This window comes from Chrysochloris asiatica, unplaced genomic scaffold, assembly GCF_000296735.1.
Source record: "Chrysochloris asiatica unplaced genomic scaffold, ChrAsi1.0 scaffold00038, whole genome shotgun sequence".
Taxonomy (NCBI): domain Eukaryota; kingdom Metazoa; phylum Chordata; class Mammalia; order Afrosoricida; family Chrysochloridae; genus Chrysochloris; species Chrysochloris asiatica.
In genome coordinates this window covers 5,207,309-5,227,068 of record NW_006408556.1, presented here as the reverse complement: position 1 = coordinate 5,227,068, position 19,760 = coordinate 5,207,309, and the positions used below count along the sequence as shown (strand labels likewise).

Genomic DNA, 19,760 nt, shown 5'->3' with positions numbered 1-19,760 from the left:
CGATGGCACCTAACAACAACAACAAAAATCACAAAGTTGGCATTTCAAACTTACCAATGGCTCTACCAGAGCTCCTGTAAAGACTTATCATCTCAGAAACCCTATCTAGGGTCAGAATCAGCTCCATGGAAGTGATTTATTTATTTATTTTTATTGTGGATTGAGTGAAAATTTACAGGGCAGATCATCAGTTTTACATTCAACAAATCATATACTTTGTTTCATTACAATGGTTATAATCCCTCCATGTACCATCAGTTAACAGTATTTCTATTCACTTTAGCTCTTTTTTTTTTTTTTTTAAACACTCAGACTATATAATAATTTAAACAACCAAAGGTCACATTCTGCAAGTCTGCCTCCTGGCCACCACCTCTCAGTCCCTCTCTTTCCGTGAGTCTAGAGTCTGGAGTCTTCAGCTCCCTCTTTCCATGTCCCATGACAGTGGGTTTTGGTGTGGAACTAGTACATAAACCAAGAGGCAGTTGTTCAAACAGAACAAAGAAATACTGAGTGGTTTCAATTCAGGAAAGGTGTGCATTAGAGTTGTATCCTTTTGCTGTACTTATTCAATCTGTATGCTGAGCAAAAGTATCCTAGAAGCTGGATTTTATAAAGAAGAATTGGGCATCAGGATTGGAGGAAGGCTTGCTCACAACCTGCAATATACAGATGACACAATCTTGCTTACTGAAAAAGAAAAAGATTTGAAGTACTTACTGATGAAGATCAAAGAATAGAGCCTTCAGTATGGATGACAACTCAGTGTAAAGAAAACAAAACTGGACCAATAAACAGCCTCATGATAAACGAAGAAAAGATCGAAGTTGCTAAGAATTTCATTTTACTTGTGTCCACAATTGACACTCATAGAGACAATAGTCAAGAAACCAAATGACGGCGTCAGACAATAACAATAACAAGATTGGGAACATTTGCTGCAAAATACCTTTGTGGTGTTGAAGAGCAGGCATGTCGCTTTGGGGACTAGGATGTTCCTGACCCAAGTTATGGTATTTTTAATCATCTCATATGCATGTGAAGCTGAACAACGAATGGGGAAGACCATGGAAGAACTGATACATTTGAATTATGTTGTTGGTGAAGAATATTGACTATACCTTGGACTGCTGGAAGAATGAACAAAACTATCTTGGAAGTACAGCCAGAATATTTCTTAGAAATGAGAATGGTGAGACTTTGTCTCAGGTACTTTGGACATGTATCAGGAGGGACCAGTCTCTGGAGAGGGGCATCATGATTGGTAAAGTAGAGAGTGAGAAAACAAAAGAAGACCCTCAAAGAGATGGCATCATGTAGTGACGGCACCAATGGGTTCAAACATAGCAGCAATTTTGAGTATGGTACAGGACCAGTGTTTTCTTCTATTATTTCGTTCCAGTCACCAGTAATTATAAATACATCTTGATTGCATGTTTGATCAATTTTAGACGAAGAAGTTGCTAGAATTCTTCAATTTCATCATCAATGACTTTAGTGGTTAGTGTGTAAATTTGAATAATAGTGGTTATTAACTGGTCTTATAGGTGTATGAGTATTATCCTATTACAGACAGCATTGTACTTCAAGACAGGTCTTGAAATGTTCTTTTTGATGATGAATGTGACACCATTCCTCTTTAATTAGTCATTCCCAGCATAGTAAACCATATGATTGTCAGATTAAAAATGGCCATTTCAGTTCACTAATGCCATTTAATTTTTGACAACTTCCTATATTCCTAGATTTATGCTTCGTTCATTCCATGTTTTGATTGTTAATAGATGTTTGCAGCTGTTTCTTCTCATTTTGAGTCGTGTCCCATCAGTAAATGAAGGTCCTGAAAGTTTTACTACGTTCATGTCATCATGGTCAACTATACTTTGAGGAGGCAGCTATTCCCCTGTCATATTTTGAGTGCCTTCCAAACTGAGGGGCTCATCTTCCAACACTATATCTGACACTATTCTGGTGCTATTCTTAATGTTTTCATCTTCTGGCACTATATCTGAGAATATTATGCTGCTATTCATAAGGTTTTCGGTGGCTAAAAATTCAGACTTAGTTTGTCTTTCCTTCTTCCTAGTTTATCTGGAAGCTCTGTTGAAACCTGTCCACCATGAGTGACCTTGTTGGTATTTGAAAAACTGGTGGCATAGCTTTCAGCATCACAGCAACATGCAAGCCACCTCAGTATGACACAATGACAGACGAGTGGTGGAGAAAACCCTATGGAGCTAGGTTATATTCTGTCATATTTGGGGTCACCATGAATAGGATTGACTTGACAGTAGCTTCTTAGTAGTGGTATATAGGAGTGCTGGGTGATGAAAAAGATTAACAAGCTTGTCTGCTTACCAAAAGGTTGAATTCACCTAGAGGTGCCTCCAAAGACAGATCCGGCAATCTGCTTCCCGAGAGTCGGTCACTGAAAACCCTGTGGAGCACAGTTCTACTCTGACACACTCTTGGGTCACCATGAGTCAGAGTTGACTTGAAGGCAACTGGTTATTATTAGCATGACACTCAGCTGTGACTCAGAGGAGAGTATTTTACAGAAAATGCTGCCCTTTCAGGCAGAGAAACCTCTCTGGGAATGATTTTTAATGAAGGCAGTCTCTATGAAATTACACCTAGCAGAATTAGTATGGGCCAAATTACATTTCCACAACACACACGTAACGACAACAGGGTAAATGAAGGTTCTCATTCATGTCTGTCTTAAATAAGGTTGAAGAGATTTCCAGTTCTGGCATTACGGATTGAGCCTCCCCCACTCCCCACCCCCCCATCCCCACCCAATATGTGTTGTAAATGTTAGCCTCTATGCCTGTGGTTGTCTTTGTTATGCAAACGAATCAGGATTAGTGTAGGGTATGTCTTGAGTCGATTTTTATTTTAGAATTAAAAGAGATTAAACAATCAAGCAGAGAGAGAGAGAGAGAGAGAGAGAGAGAAGATGGATGTCAAGATATATGGATGTCTCCAAACAGAAGTTGAAGAGTCAAGGACCTTCCTCAAGAGCTGACAGAGAGACAAAGCCTAGAATTGGTACTCTGAATTTGGGCTTCTATTCTTTTAAACTGTGACAAAATAAACTTTTGTCTGTTAAAGCCATCCACTTGCTAAAATAGCTCTAGATAACTAAGACAGCAGGTATATAATATAACAAAGCAAAATTGTAAGATATGGTTGAAATTACAAGAATAAAAGGGATGAAATGAAGCAGGAACTGAACTGGAACTCCAGCCGAGTCCCTGTTGTTCCTGGGAATTGCATTCTTCACCAATCCTGGCAATGTCTCAGTCCTTGACTGAGAAACAAAAACAGGTACAATGGTGACTGAGGGAAAAGTACTAGAGCCAAATTCTCAAAGAGCTGGTTTGACCTTCCAGTGCCAGCCCTGGAGGCCCCCGTGGACTGGCTGTCCAGAACACATTGAGTCACCTGGACTCAATGAACCATGACTTCACTTCACCTGAAACCTAAAGAACTGGAGGGTGCTTGATGACCACTATCGGCAGTTCTAAACAGGAACATGATTGTTGTTGTTAGGTGCCATCGAGTCAGTACCTACTCATAGCGACCCTATGTACAACAGAATGAAACACTGCCCGGTTCTGGGCCAACTTCACAATTGTTGCCACGCTTGAGCCCATTGATGATGCCACTTTGCCAGTCCATCTCATTGGGGATCTTCCTCTTTTGCTTTAACCCTCCACCTTACCAAACATGATAGTCTTCTCCAGAGGCTGGTCCCTCCTGACAATATGTCTGAAGTATGAGAGACGAGGTTTGGCCATCATGGCCTCTAAGGAACACTCTGGCTGCACTTTTTCCAACACAGATCTGTTGGTTCTTTTGGCAGCCCATGGCACTTTCAATATTCTCCTCCAACACCATAACTCAAATGCATCAATTCTTCTACTATTCACGATCTTTCTTATTCACTGTCCAACTTTCGCATGCATATGAGGTTATTGAAAATACCATGGCTTGGGTCAGGTGTACCTTAGTTCTCACTTAAGGAACGCAGTTGTTGTTGTTGTTTAGTGCCGTTGAGTCAGTTCCGACCCATAGCGACCCTGTACAGGGTTTCCGAGGGTGTAAATCTTTACGGGAGTAGAAAGCCTCATCTTTCTCCCGCGGAGCGGCTGGTAGTTTCGAACTGCTGACCTTAATGTTCGCAGCCCGATTCGTAACCACACAGATTTTAATAGAACAGGAGCAAAATGTAAAACTGAATTCAAATTATTAACATGTCAAGACTTCACAGGGAGGAATGAAATGTTAAAGTGAATAGAGGTAAATAACGCTTAACTGTGGATACATGGAAAGGATTGCAATCATTGTACTGACACAAAGAATATTAATTGTTGAATGTAAAACTGATGAGCTGCTCTGTAAACCTTCACTCAAATTACAGTAAAAAGCTTAAAAAAACAATTAAGACTTTGCTCAACTGGTTGAGACTAGAGAGGATTCCCTGAGACTATCACCCTGAGATAGTCTTAAACCTTGAACCAAAACTATTCTATGCGGTCATGTTTTAGTTAGATAACAGATTGCCTCATAAAATAAACAATATCACCTGTGAGTACTGTGAGCCTTTTTAAAAAATTACCTATATGAGACCAAATAGTCAACATTGACTCTAAAGCAAAATGAAATAGCAAGGGGGCAGGGAAAATAGATGACTGGCTTGGGAGTCACCATGGTCAATTTGCATAACAGTCCACAAAGACAATGTTCTACATGCTACTTTTGTGAGTAGTTACTGAGATCTTAAAAGCTCATGAGAGGCCATCTAAGGTGCAACTATTGGTTTCTCCCTGTGCAGAGGAAAGGAGAGTGATGAAAATTGAAGATGCTTGGAATCATTTAGTCCAATGGAACACATAAACATTAGTCTCCATAACTGATACCAGAAGAAGTAGATGGTACCTGGCTACCACTAAGTGCTCTGAAAGGGATCACGTTAGAAAGTTCTGGATAGAGTGGGAGAAAATATGAAATAGAATTCAAAATTATAAAAAAAAGACCAGGTTTGCTGGTCAGAAGGAAAGTGGAAGAAACTAAGGTTATGGTCCTCGGTCACCATTCAGTGTGAACTGAGTTCTCATTCATGGCTCAATGTTCAGCCAGGCAGAGGTGAGCATGGGAGAGAAAACAACCCTGGTGGGGTGTGGCCACCATAGGGTGATCAAGCATTCAAGATGAAGAGGGCAGCATTTACCTAGGGACAGGTCCAGAAGGTGGGGAAGGAGGATGGAATGGAGTCAATAATCATAGGGAGAAAGTAAGGATAACTGATGTTGTGTGGAGGGGATTGTAGTCATTGAAATGAAACAAAGCATATGGTTTATTGACTGTAAGACTGATGATCTGCTCTGTAGGCCTTCACTCAGTTCACAATGAAAAGTGTACAAAAAAGAAAACGGATGCCTAGAAATGGAACAACCAGAACAGAATTAACGAGAAAGCTGATACATCGTGAAGAACGTCAAGATCAATGAACACGTTGTGTGGAAATTGTCAAATGGGGAATCTAATATGCTGTAAAAAATTTCACCAAAAACACAATAAAATGCTATTTTGAGAAAGAAAAACAAAAATGGCTGGGAAATGATACATAACAAAACAAATTGCTAGAACATTGTCTTTAAATGGAATTTTAGAAAGAGCTCTGTGCATATCATGGATAATAGCAGACCGCACCATTGAAGACCCACAGTGAGATGGATTGACACAGTGGCTAAAACCTGGGAAGATTGTGAAGATGGTGCAGGATTGGGTAGGGTTTGGTTCTGTTGGACTTGGGGTTGCTATGGCCCCTAACAACAACAGCATTGAAGTTGATGTTGAGGAAGGCCCCAGGGTTTCAGTAGGTGTGCTCCTTTACTTCTCCACAGAACTGTGAAGCCCCACAGACTCACTTTGGAAACCACTAGCCTTGGTGAAGCCCACTTCCAGCTAGTCACCTTTCCTCCCAGCACCTAGATACAACCATCTCTAAAAGAAAGACCATGCACTTGCTGACCTTCCTCCTATGACATTCTGGTATTATAAGTCACATCCACAACTGCAAAAACTTCTCCAGGAGCCAGGTAAACACCAAAATAGAAATGGTAAAGTCACAGTCACTGTCATACCTGCCAACAACCAGCAAGTGTACTAGAGTTTTTCCAAGCAGCTCTTGTTTGACCATCAGTTTGTGAGCACCAGGGGACCCACAAGACTTCAGATTGTCAATCAATCTAGCTGATGAAATGAAACACAAACATCTGAAGCGGTTAAGGCAGTATAAAGTCAACAGCTAGAATTGGTGATCACAGTAGGGAGAGATCCGAGCTGGGTAAACGAGCTGGTGTGTTGGGAGGAGTTACACACTCTGGAGAAGAGAGGAGAGGTTATTCTAGGTGGTGGTGGGATCCTGGACATGGTGGTGCTCTGCCTGGTGGTACGCATCTTCCAGCATGCAGAAGGGATGCCAGCTTCAGGGCTGAGCCCCTCTTCAGGAAGGACCCTCTCAGCCAAGGTCATGCCTTCTCTTGGGAGACTACTAGCATTCTTTGGCTGGCTATGTACAGGTGCAAAAGGCAGCATTGCAGGGCCAAGGCAGCCCAGAACTCCCACGGGACAGGTGGCAGCCTCTGTCACAACTACATCCCAGTTCATCTTCTTCCTCTGCTCATTCTGCGGCACTCACTCCCTGACAGGTGCTATCAGCAACCCTCCGCCCTCAGAGCTTCATCTCAGCTTTGTTTCCTGAGAAGCCTCACTTGAGTTATAGGCAAAGCTTCTACTCCTACAGACCTTCTTGGCACATTTTCACATCACCCTTGGGCAACAGGAATTTGGATTCTGTCCTGGTCAGAGGCCATGCCCCCTTCTTAACATTACAACCTGGTGAATGGCATTTACAATTCACGGCAGTACTACTTACAACAACCAAAAGGTGGAAACAACCCAGTGTCCATCAGCAGATGAATGGATAAACAAAATGTGGTATCAACATGCAGTGGAATGGGTGTTGCTGTAGGATAAGCACTGGACAGCTAAGCACAAGGTTGGCTGTTTAAATCCACCAGCTGCTCCTTGGAGCATGCATCAGAATCAACTTCAAGGCACTTAACAACAACAGCAAAGAGAAATGAAACTTTGATACATGTTGTGACATGAATGAACCTTGAAAACATTTTGTCAAAATGAAATAAGTGAAACACAAAAGGGCAAATACTGTATGATTCCACTTAATGTGAAATATCTAGAGTAGGCAAATTTATAGAGACGAAAGTTTATTAGTAGTTACCAGGGCTGGAATAAAGGAGGAATACAGCATTATTTCTTAGAGGATAGTGGGTTTCTGTTGGGTGTGATTAAGAAATTAGGGATAGCAGTAATGATGGTTGCATAACATGTTGAATGTAATTAATGTCACTGAATTGTACACTCAAAAATGACTAAAATAGCCATTTTTTGGTGAGAAAAGCAAAACAAAGCATGAAAAACCAAAGTGGGATGCGACTTCTATGGGAATTTAAAATGATTTCAAAATGAAAAATAAAGAAACCATACACACATAAAAAAAACTCAAGACAAAGCTGGTTGGGAAGTATGGAGATGAAACACGATGGGTACACGGAAGCTCATTAATGGTATCCTTTCCAATCGTTTGAAAGTTTTCCATATTAAAAACTTAATACACATGACTATTCATACAGAATTAGCTCTTTTTGGCTATTCCAGAACAACCAGACAAGTCCATCCTCTGATGGATGGATAAATAAAATGTAACATAGCTGCACAATGGAACATTGATGTTGTTCTTAAGTGCCGTCAAGTTGATTCTAACCCATAGAGACCCTGTATAGGGTTTCCGAGGAGTGTCTGGTGGGTTTGAACTGCCGACCTCACAGTTCAAACTGACTTTGCAGTTCAGCGCATCAACCCACAGCGCCCCACCAGGACTCACTGGAACATTACTCAGCCATAAAATGGAATGGTGCTGATTCATGCTACAACGTGGATAAATTTTGAAAACATTATGCTAAGTGAAAGAAGCTAATCACAAAAGTCTACATATTTTATGATCCCACTTACTTGAAATGCTCAGAATAGGCTATTATGCTTTAATTGTGCCCCAAAAGATATATCGAAGTCCCAACCCCTGGTATCTGTGAATATGACCTTGTTTGGAAAAATGGTCTTTGAATATGTTCTTAATTAGATCAGAAAAGAGTGGGTCCTAATCCGATGCGAGTGGTGTGTTATAAAGGAGAAGTCATTGTTGTTACCTGTCCTGGAGATGATTCTGACTCATAGCGATCCTGTACAAGGTTTCCAAGGCTGTAAATCTTTATGGGAGCAGAAATCCTTATCTTTCTCTCTCAGAACTGCTGGTAGTTTCGAACTGCTGACCATGAGATAACCACAAGGCTATCAGAGCTCCTTAGAAAGGAGATGAGATATAGAGAAACAGACAGAGGAAAGATGACCATGTGATCAGAGTCAAGATGATCATGTGGCCAGAGTCATGCTGCATCTGTAAACCAATGAACATGGGAGGTTACCAGATGTCAGGAGAGTCAAGAAAGACCCTTTCCTAGAGCCTCTGAAGAGAACACGGCCCTGCTGACACTCTGAATTCCAACTACTAGCTTCTAAAAATATGAGACCATAACTATTTGCTCTTACAAGCACCTCCTTTCTAATTTGTGATACCTAGGAAACTAATTAAAAAAACTGATAAAAAACCAAGATAAAACTAGTTGCTGTTGAGTCAATACATGAGGTGGCCTCATGTGTTTCAGAACAGAACTACTTCTCAGAGGAAACTAATAAATAAGCAACTTTACCGAAACAGAAAGTAGATTATGGTTGCCAGGGGTTGGAAGGGATGGGAGATTGAAGGGTGATAGCGAATAAGTATGAATCGTGCTGCGAAGCTTAAGGCCAACAGTTCGAAACTACCAGCGGCTCCACGGGAGAAAGATGAGGTGTTCTGCTCCCGTAAAGATTTACAGCCTCGGAAACCCTGTTCAGGGTCGCTATGGGTCGGAACTGACTCGACGGCACTTAACAACAAAACAACAACAACGGCGAACAAGTATGGGGTTTCTTTTTGGGGTAATTAAAATATCTTCAAATTGATGGTGGTAGTGATGGACACTGGGAATATCCTGAAAGTCATTGAATTATGTAGCTTAAATGGGTGAAACATAGGTATGTGAATTATATCTTAATAAAGGTATTTTTACAAAATTTAGAAAATAAGGGGCAAGGTAAACTGCTAGAAAAGACACGAGCCTACATCCATTTCTCCAAATATGGAGTGGGTGTGGTGATGGGCTAAGGGGGAAGGGATGGAGACCAACTGTTTACATGGGGTCAGCTGTCTTCATTTATGATCCAGCAGGAGATATGTGTAGAAATGAATGCAGCCTGAAGCACTCATGTTGTTGTTGCTAAGTGTGGTTGAGTTGGTTCTCATATATGTGACTCTGTATAGGGGTTTCTAAGGAGGTACTGGTGGGTTTGAACTGATGACCTTGAAGCTAAGAGTCCAGTATTTGTCCTACAGTGCCACACTAGGACTTAGAGGCCCTAATAGGTGTTACAAATGGTAAAGTGCTAACTGATTACTAGCTGAAAGGTTGACAGTTCAAACCAGCATTTTGAATCAGTTTGAACTGGTTCAGTTATGGCCAGTGAAGTGAAAATGGATTGGACTTGAGTTTGTAAAATGTGGGTGGACCAGATTGATAACTGGAATGAGCAAAACGACAGGTGAAGCCCTGGAACGGGAAACTCGTAAAAGGCCTCATGAGCCCTTTCAGGAACCTGGTGTGGGAGACTGCATTATCGCTAAGAGGGTGGTAAGTAACACACAATAAAGCAGTGAGGATGACAGCTATCTTTGAGTTGGGCAATGCTGTTTCTGACTCTGCTAATGAAGAGATTTGGTTACCATGCAATACTTACATCATCCGCATTTTCTAAGAGGGAGATTAAGTTTCTAGCAGGATGTTGACCTGCAATTTTTCCTGTTTTAGTTATCATTCTAATACACCTACATTTTACAAATTTGAGTTCATTCTGGTATTGCTTTGTTAGCCATGACTGAACTGGTTCAAACTGGAAGACAGTTCTGGTGATGTACTTCTGAAAGGTCACAACCTTGAAAACCCAATGGAGCAGTTCTACTTAGAAACAACAACATGCAGCCGGAAGCAACTGTAGTAAAACTAAAACTGTTTGTCTCTGCCCTGAAAAATGCCATTCCCCAACAGTAGTGGGAATCCTGGTGTGGCGCTATGTGTTAATGCTCTGGACTGTAATGCCAGTTTGAGCCACCAGGTCAGCAATTCAAACTCACCAGCCACTCCTTGGAAACTCTATACAGGGTTTCTGTGAGTCGGAACCAACAGCAATATCAATAGTCAGATACAGAATTTTAGCTATTCTGGGGCTCTGCTGGGGGCATTTTGCCGCTTCCATATGCAATTCCTGACCCATTTCTACTGCCTAACCAAACACACATAATATTTTGGGGTTCTTAAATGCACTGGTTTTAACCTTGGCAGCACATTGGAATCAACTAGAGAGTTTTAATAAACATCGATGCCTAGGCTCCATCCCCAGAGATCCTGATTTGCTTCATTTGGGGAGGTGCCTGGACAGCGGAATGATAGAAAGTTCAGAAGCATTGATGATGATGAGTGTTTCTGAACAACTAGAAGAATATAGAAATTATCAAAATTATGGCATAATGCGTGATAAGTATGCTATCATGAAATTTCTAGCTTTGTGTTTAAACATGTATACACTGGGCCATATATGTTGTTGTTGTTAAGTGTCATTGAGTCAATCCCGACCCATAGCGACCCCATGTAGGGTTTCCGAAGAGCAGCTGGTGAGCTTGAATCACCAACCTTGCAGTTCAAACGGCTTTGCAGTCTGGCGCATTAACCCACAGCACCACACCAGGACTCCGGGCCATATATACATGTATTGATATGTACTATAAGCATAGTGGTTATGAATCAGGCTGCGAACCTTAAGGCCAGCAGTTTGAAACTACCAGCAGCTTCGTGAAAGATGAGGCGTTCTGCACCCGTAAAGATTTATAGCCTGGGAAATCCTGTACAGGGTCGCTATGGGTCGGAACCGACTCAAGGGCACTTAACAACAACAATAGAGTATATATATATATATCCTTATTGTGTGTTTTGCTGTCTAAGAGTCTGAAAATCTGGATTTGAAGTCATCTCAGTCAACACACTTAGTGATATGTAGGAACTGCCAGAAGCAACCAGACAGGTGCCCTCTCTGAGGGCAAGCTCTCCCCTTCTTAGGATATGATCCTTTCCCAATTTGGTGAGCTCTTTCTGAGCTGCAGCTACCTCTCTGATATTCTCACACGGACCCCTGACACCCACTAGCTTGTACTAGTCACCACCCCACACATGGTGATGGTGATGTGCTGTGGTATAGGTTCCAACTCTTAGCGACCATGCAATGCATAGAGTTTCTGAAGCCGTAAATCTTTATGGGAGCAGAAAGCCTCATCTTTCTCCTGCTGTAGTTTTGAACCACTGACCTTGAGGTTAGCAGCCTGACTCATAACCATTACACTACCAAAGGTCCTTATAGATGCCACCACAATTCTCCACAGTGCTAAGTCTTTGCTAGATCCTACATTCCTGTTCAACCCATCTGTACATTATCTAAATTGCCATTACATGCTCCCTCTCTCTGTACTCGTACACTTTTTAATTTTCTAGCATTTGGTGTGAGCATTTTCAAAACGACTTGGCAGTTAGCTACCTTTGTGTTTGAGTAGGCTGTAAGCTCCTGGAGGTCAAGGGCAGAGTTGCATTTTGTATTGTATCTTTGTATCCTCTGCACTGCCAGCATGTTGTTGTTGTTAAGTGCCGTCAAGTCAGTTATGGCTCACAGTGACCCTGTATAGAGTTTCCGAGGAGTAGCTAGTGGGTTTGAATCTCTACCTTCCAGTTCAAATCAACCTCTCAGTCCAGTGCTTATCCTACAGTGCCACAGCATATGCTTAATAAATACTGTTAGATGAGTGATTGGCTTGGCATGCAATTGCTATTGGGGGAAAGAGATCAAGTAGTAGCTTAGGTGGAGGTGGGGTGAGTTTTGTTGTTGTTAAGCGCCGTCAAGTTGGTTTTGACCCATAACAACCCTGTATAGGGTTTCTGAGGAGTGACTGGTGAGCTTGAACCACCAACCTTGTGGTTCAACCAACTTTGAAGTCCAGTGCATTAACCCACAGAACAACACCAGGACTAGTTGGTGCAATCTCCATTCTTTGATTTAAAACATTTTAATTGGTATTTTTGTCGTTATGCAAATACAGATTTAAGGCAAATTCCCAACCCCACTTCTAACCAGACTGGAAATTTGGGAGCCCCGACTGGTTGTCACAGAGACCATAGATGAATAAATTAGTGAATGTTTACTGCCTCGCTAATGAAAACCAAGCACTGTATTCAGTGTTTTTATAAATATTTTCATGCACACCTAAACTGGTCCTATTAGAGAAGTAGACAACATATTGCTAGAAGACAAGTCTATTGCTCCTCAACATTCTCCAGAACAAAATACAAAACCTCAAGGCACAATAGCTCAAGCTGGAGACAAAAGAGGGGGGCATGACTTTGAGGAGAGAGACCATGGGGGTCATGTGTTCAAAATTTCTTTTTAAAAAGAGACAAAGCTGTGGTTATAGCAGATAGTATGACTGTTTACACAGAAAACACAAGGCTGTCAGCCAATAAACTTGTAGAACTACAAATGACTCAGATAATGTGGGGGTTATGGAAGGCAACCCCCACACAGTCAAAATTCTACATACAACTATTTCTTACCCAAAAACTTAACTACTAATAGACTACTGTTGACCAGAAGTCTTACCAATTACCAATAGACAGCCGTTTAAAACGTCGTATGTATTATATGCTACACCCACATTAAAGATGCATTTCAATAAGACATGAAAGGGTATTTTGCAAAACTTGCAAGGTTTTTGAGCCTGCTGGCATAGCTGCAGCAACAGCTTCACGAGTTTCCTTTTCTTTTTTTTTACAGTGGTCCTTATTGTGGATTCATTTTTCTTGAAATGGTGGGCAACCACAACTTTACAACTCTATCTATGGTACATGTCAAGCAATTAAACTTTTTCTTGTAATGTCGTAACTTTTCTCTGCTTCTGTGAGCACTTCCAGCATCACTAGTGGCACTTTGTATGGGTCCCTTACTGTTACTCAACGTTTAAGGTAGTGCACTAAATACTATGAAAACAAGAGATCTCTTCTTACTGTGATACAAAATTTACTGGAGAAACAAACTTCTCATGTAGAGATGAGGAACGTCACAAGGCATTTTAAAAAACAACAACAAAACAATCCATGTATAAGTGAACATACACAGTTCAAATGTGTGTTGTGTAAGGGTCAACTGTATTAAGAGGGTTCAACAAGGTTGCACAATATAAGGCCAATATGTTAACATTACTTTATATTAGCAATAATCAACTAGATTAGAAAATGAGAAATATTCCATTTCCCATCATTGTTGTTATTAAGTGCTGTCAGGTCAGTTCTGACCCATAGGAACCTTGTATAGTGTTTTCAAGGAGCAACTGGTGAGCTTGAACCGCTGATTTTATAGTTCAAACCAACTTTGCTTTCCAGTGCATTAACCCCCAGCAGCAGCACACCAGAACTCACACAGCAACAAAAATTATAAGGTCTCCAAAAAGATATTGAAAAAACATAAAATCTTCATTGAAGGACAAAAGTAGAGAGATAAACCTTATTTCTAGATGGGAAAATGTAATTTCAATCAATGATTTTTTTTCAACAGAGCTTTTCACATGGACAAAGGGTCTAGATAGTAGAGGCAATAGAAGAAACTTAACAAAAAGAAGAAAGAGAACAGAAAGAGGAGAAGGCCTTGGCATATATAACCCTTAAGTCCTGGTGTAGCAATGTTGAATCAACACTGGACTGTTAATCAAAAGGTTGGTGGTTCAAACCCACCAGCCACTCCTTGGAAACCCTATACAAGGTCACTATGTGTCAGAACCAACTTGGTGGGACTTAACAACAACAACATAAGACTATCATGAAAAAGCATGCAACATTGGTGCCCAGGTAGACAAATCGGCCAACAGAAGAGGAGAGACTCCAAGGACAGACACACGTAAATCTAGGAACATGAAAATGTCAGAAGCAGCATTTGAAAGGAATAAGAAAAAGCCTGCCTACAAAGAACCCTAAGGAGCTCTGGTAGTGTAGTGGTTACGAATCGGGCTGTGAACCGGAAGGTCAGCAGTTCGAAACTACCAGCCGCTCCGCGGGAGAAAGATGAGGCTTTCTGCTCCCGTAAAGATTTACAGCCTCAGAAACCCTGTACAGGGTCGCTATGAGTCGGAACCAACTCCATGGCACATAACAACAACAACAACAAAGAACTCTGATGGTACAATGGTTAAGAGGTGGGCTGTTACTGAAAGATTGGCAGTTCAATCCCATGCAGTGTCTATAACTGACCAATATTTTGTTGTTGTTAAGTGCTGTCAAGTCGGTTCCATTCATAGTGACCCTGGATAGTGTTTCCGAGGAACGGCTGGTGGGTTTAAACTGCTGACCTTGTGGTTAGCAGTCCGGTGCGTATCCTAGACTGTTAATCACAAGGTCAAATGATTAGTGCACAGAATATATTAAGAACACTTACAAATTAAAGAGAAAAAAGTCGCTCAGTAGAAATAGAATCCTGATGTAGTGCTTTAGGAAAAACACTGGACTACTAACCACATGCTCAGCAGTTCAAACCCACCAGCTGATCTCAGAAACCCCACACATGGTTACTATCAATGGAATTGACTTGACAGCACACAACAACAAATGACAGTAAAAAGAACAGGAAAAGGTCACGAGCAGGCAAGTTACAGAAGTGGAAATATAAGTGATCAGAAAATACAGGAAAAGATGTCCAACCTCACTAGCGATCCAGATATGCAGATCAAGTAAGCAAAATAAAATGAGATTGAATTTCACATCCATCAGAATGACATAAAACTTACAAGTCTGATGGTACCAAGGGTTGGTGGCATAAAAAACTTAGAACTCTTACATTTTGCTGCTGGTTAAATTGATTCGACCACTTCTGATAATAATTTATCAAAGACTAGTAGCAAAGTGGACTCCTGGTGTGGCACTGTAGGATAAGCACTGGACTGGGAATCACAAGGTAGGTTGTTCAAACCCATCAGCTGCTTCTCAGAAACCTTATACAGGGTTGCTAGAGTTGGAACTGACTCCATGACACTTAACAACAGTAGCAAGGTGGCTCCATACAGTAAGCATTGGACTGAACCACAGGTTGATGGTTTGAGCCCACCAGTTGTTCTCGGGAAAACAATGAAGTTTTCTGCTCCTGCAAAGATTTAAAGCCTCGGAAACCCTATACAGGGTCTCTATGAGTCAGAATTGACTCGAAAACACTTAACAACAACAACACTAATGTTAATGATTTATATACTCTAGGGAAATACGTCACATGCACAAGAGACACATCAAGATTGCAATGTTGTTTACAATAGCAAAATATTGACCTTGTCCAATAAAAAATTTTGGGTAAATGAACTCTTGTGGAGTCCTGGTATAGCGCTGTAGGGTAAGCAATTGACTGCAATGTTAGTTTGAATCACAAAGTCAGCAGTTCAAATCCACCAACCGCTCTTCGGAAACCCTATACAGGGTCGCTATGGGTCAGGACGAACTTGACCGCAGTTAACAACAATAACAACAAATGAACTCTTAATGGAATACTATATAGAAAGAGACAAAGAGCCTTGAAGAAAGACAGAACTGCTAGGCCTAGCTCTTGTTCTGCTTCGAAATGAACATGAGACTTACGTAAGTTGCTTTTCCCTTTGCATAGAATGATCTTCCCCAGATATTCTCATCACTTGTCCCTTACCCCATTCAGGTCTGTGTGCAAATTCCACCTGCTCAGAGAGAATTCCCAGACCCCATTATCCATACAACAAGCACCCTGACATAGTTTTGTCACGAAGCAGTGTAGTTTAAAGTCTAAGAATGTAGACTCTAGGACCAGACTGGATTCAAATTCCAGCTTTACCAAGTGCGCTTTGTATGACCTTAGGCATCTTATTTAAGGTTTCTGTGATTCAGTTTCCTCCTCTGTAAAATGGGGATAATAATAGATTTCACCTCAGAGGGTTGTTGTCAGGAATAAATGAGTTAATATGCCAAGGGCTCAGAACAGAGCCTGGCATAAAGTAAATGCTATTGTTTTTGTTGTTAGGTGCCATCGAGTCAGCACCGACTCATAGCGACCTTATGCACAGCAGAACCAAACATTGCCCGATCCTGGGCCAACCTCACTATTGTTGCCACGCTTGAGTCCATCAATGTTGCCACTTGGCCAATCCATCTCATTGGGGGTCTTCCTCTTTTTCTCTGACCCTCCACCTTACCAAACATGATATCCTTCTACAGCGACTGGTCCCTTCTGACAATATGTCTGAAGTATGAGAGACAAAACTTGGCCAGTAAGTGCTAGTTACCAGTAAATTACATGGTAGTTAAAGTGAATGAGCTAGACCAGAGTGGCATGGGTAAAGCCCATAAACATGATGCTAAGTGAAGACAGCAGGTCCCACATTTGTTGTACCTTACCCAGAAATTGTCATAATCAAGGACAGTACACAGTCTAGTCCTTGATTGCACACCCGAGTGATGTAATGATCTTGTCCCTTTCTCTCCTACCTGGTCTCCCACCTCCCCCTCCCCAACCCCACTGGTCTCCTTGCTGCTTCTCCATCTGGAAAGTTCTTCCCCAGATATTCAAAGGGCTTGCTCTCTCACTTGCTTGGAGAGGCCTTTCCCGACCACCCTTTCTAAAATGTTGTTGCTGTTGTTAAGTGCCGTAGAGTCGGTTCTGACTTGTAGTGACCTTATATAAGTTTCCAAGGAACAGTTCGTGAGCTTGAATCACTGACCTTACTATTCAAATGCATCTTGCAGTCCAACGCAATAGCCCACAGTGTCACACCAGTACTCCTTTCTAAAATAGCCCCTGCTTTATTTTTCTCTAGGAGCCCTCATAATGCAGTGGGTTAGGCATTGAGCTGCTAAATGCAAGGTCAGTGGTTCAAACCCACCAGTTGCTCTGTGGGACAAAGATGATCCCGTCTTAAAAACCCTATGGAGCAGTTCTACTCTGTCCTAGAGAGTCGCTGCAAGTCGTATGCAGGTTGATTTGGTTTGGGTTATTAGTCTGTGGTGCATTTCTCCTATATCTCTTCCTAAGGCTACCTGTTTAAATGTCTCCTCTCGAGAGTTTCTGCTCCACGAGGGCAAGGGCTTGGCCCTCAGTGCCTGACACAGAGTAAGTATCCAGCAAATAAGAAAACACACTCCAAGGCAGCCTGTGTGGTTGTTGGGAAACTCCCGCACCAGGTCCAGACTCTCTGGGGCTCTGGGGACACTTCTGCCTCTGCTGCACGGGACTATGCTTTTTCCTACTACAATCAGCAGCCAGGCCCCGTCTTTCCCTCTGGGGACCCTGTCTGGCAGGGCACAAGGTGGAGTAAGACTTTCCAGATTTTCCCCTCTCCCTTTTCTGGTTTCTCCCATTCCTAGTTTCTTCTCCCAAACCCCAAGGCTTCCATCCAAGCTGGCTGGATGCAGATTTGGCAAATCCATTTCCCCCAAGGTGTAAAAGCTCTAAATGCTGCCCTTCCCAAAGACATTTTTATTTTTAGAAAGCCTGGCAGGAACGACACTTAGCTCCAGTATATGACTGTGTCGTGATGTAACTTCTGACACCAGGATGTTTGAGGGGGAGATACTGCCTTCCCCTCTTAGATCTCACTTTGTAGCTCAACCCAAGCTTTGGAGACTGGGCATCTTACAGACAAGGGCACTAAGGGAGAGGGAGAGATGGTCCAAATTCATACAGTGGACAGAGACGGAGACCTGGGAGCCCCCAACCTTTGACTGTCCCAGCTGCCTCTCTTCCTGCCACCCAGAAGGACTGTTGTGGTTTCCAAAGCATTCATCCCTCCAGAGAATCCCTGATGGCTGAGAGAACCCAAAGCAAAGAAAGGCCTTACTCATTTCAATCCCGCAGACTGCCAAGGCTGCAATCACGGCACCTGCAGATGTCCCTGCGAAGCGATGGGCCGTGTCCAGCATCCGTGGGGCCAGGTCCCTCAGGGCGTCTACAGCCCCAGCCTGGTAGAAGGAGAGGAACCCACTTCCTGAGAAGGAGATGGAATGAGGGGTGTCTGGGTCCCCCTTGAACACCTGCTCATCCATCTCATCAGCTTCAGGCCTTCTGTGGTGGGGAGAAACCTGTCTTCAGGGCTGTCCTGCCAAACTCAGGCCTGTCGCTCCCTGTTTGGACTTGCTACCAAGAAGCGTCCTTGCCAGACTGGGAGCCTGGAATGTAGCCGATTCTACCCGGCAGGCTGTGGCACTGGAGCTGGCTCAAACAGTCGTCACCTGGACCTGTAAAACTGCACCAGGAAACAGCGCTGAAGGACGGTGAAGGGTCCTAGCTCCAGGATGAGAAGCAGAAAACTCCCTGATGCGTAAGCAGGGTCCCAGTGCTGTGAGCTGCCCTCTGGCTTCATTGCTTGGCTGGCTCCATCATCAGCACCGTGCGCAGCCCTCCGCCCATCCTTTCTGTACCTAGGAATGATCCCAGCAACCTGTGCGGGGCCAGGCCCAAAGAGGCGGACATTACTCAACCTCTAAACAGCAAGTTGCAAAACCTCAGCTGATAGTTATCAGCAGGGTCCCTCCCTCTCTGACAAGCTATGTAGGTGAGGGGGTTAATGCTGGCCTCCCTCCAGGAGGACAATGTCCTCACTTCACCATCCCCACTGGGCACTGGGGGGACACACACACTCTCCCACTCCCCTAACACACATACACACACTCCAAAAGCCTCTCACTGAGCCCCTTCTGTGGCTCCCTGTGGTCTGGGAGGAGTGTCACATAATTATTTTCATTTGTTCTCCTTACATCTGTGCCCTTTTGTTTATTCACATGTTGTTTATTCATGTTAAGACTGGACATGGGCAAAGTTTGGTTCTTGGGTCCCACCATCTGTTCTGGGCCCTTCACTAACCTTTTAATCTTTAGTCAGCACCCTCACACCAAGCCCCCAAAGACTTACACTATCTCCTAAGAGTTCAGGAAAAATTTGGATCTAGATGATTTGAAATATTTGTTGTTTGGTGCCTTTGAGTCAGTTCTGACTCATAGTGACCCTGCGTACAGAACACTGTCTGGTCCTAGGGCATCACTGTGCACACTTGGCTATCTACTGTGAAATGCTGGGTTTGAGATGGCAATACTCAACTCCAAGGTAGAGGTCAGAGCAGAGAGGGTTTAGGAGCCCGGGGCTGGGGTGGTGGCACCTGGAGACTAGGGTATGCAGCACATAGTTTTAGGGAGTATCTGAGTCCATTAGACCAGCTAGCCTGCATTTCGTTGTATATCCAACAGCACTGATGTGCCACTTCCCCCAGACACTAAATAGTGGCAGGACCAGGATTAGAATCGACACCAATTCCCTTGCCCAGTACAGGTTTTCTGTTAGGATGTGCTATCGATGATCTAATCCATCTCAGGGAACCCCACCAACACTGTGGCCTCACTGATCCACAGCGGGATTCCAACAAGGAAGGC

At 42.8% G+C, this 19,760-nt stretch overlaps 1 protein-coding gene across 1 annotated transcript in view; it reads right to left on the bottom strand.

Moving 5' to 3' along the window:
• PNPLA1 (patatin-like phospholipase domain containing 1) overlaps positions 1-18,380 on the bottom strand; it is a 56,141-nt gene extending 37,761 nt beyond the window's left edge. The window contains exon 1 of the mRNA XM_006860569.1: positions 18,176-18,380. Within this exon, the coding sequence (XP_006860631.1) occupies positions 18,176-18,380 (205 nt within the window). The remainder of the gene's footprint in view (positions 1-18,175) is intronic.
• Between the last annotated feature and the right edge of the window lie 1,380 nt (positions 18,381-19,760).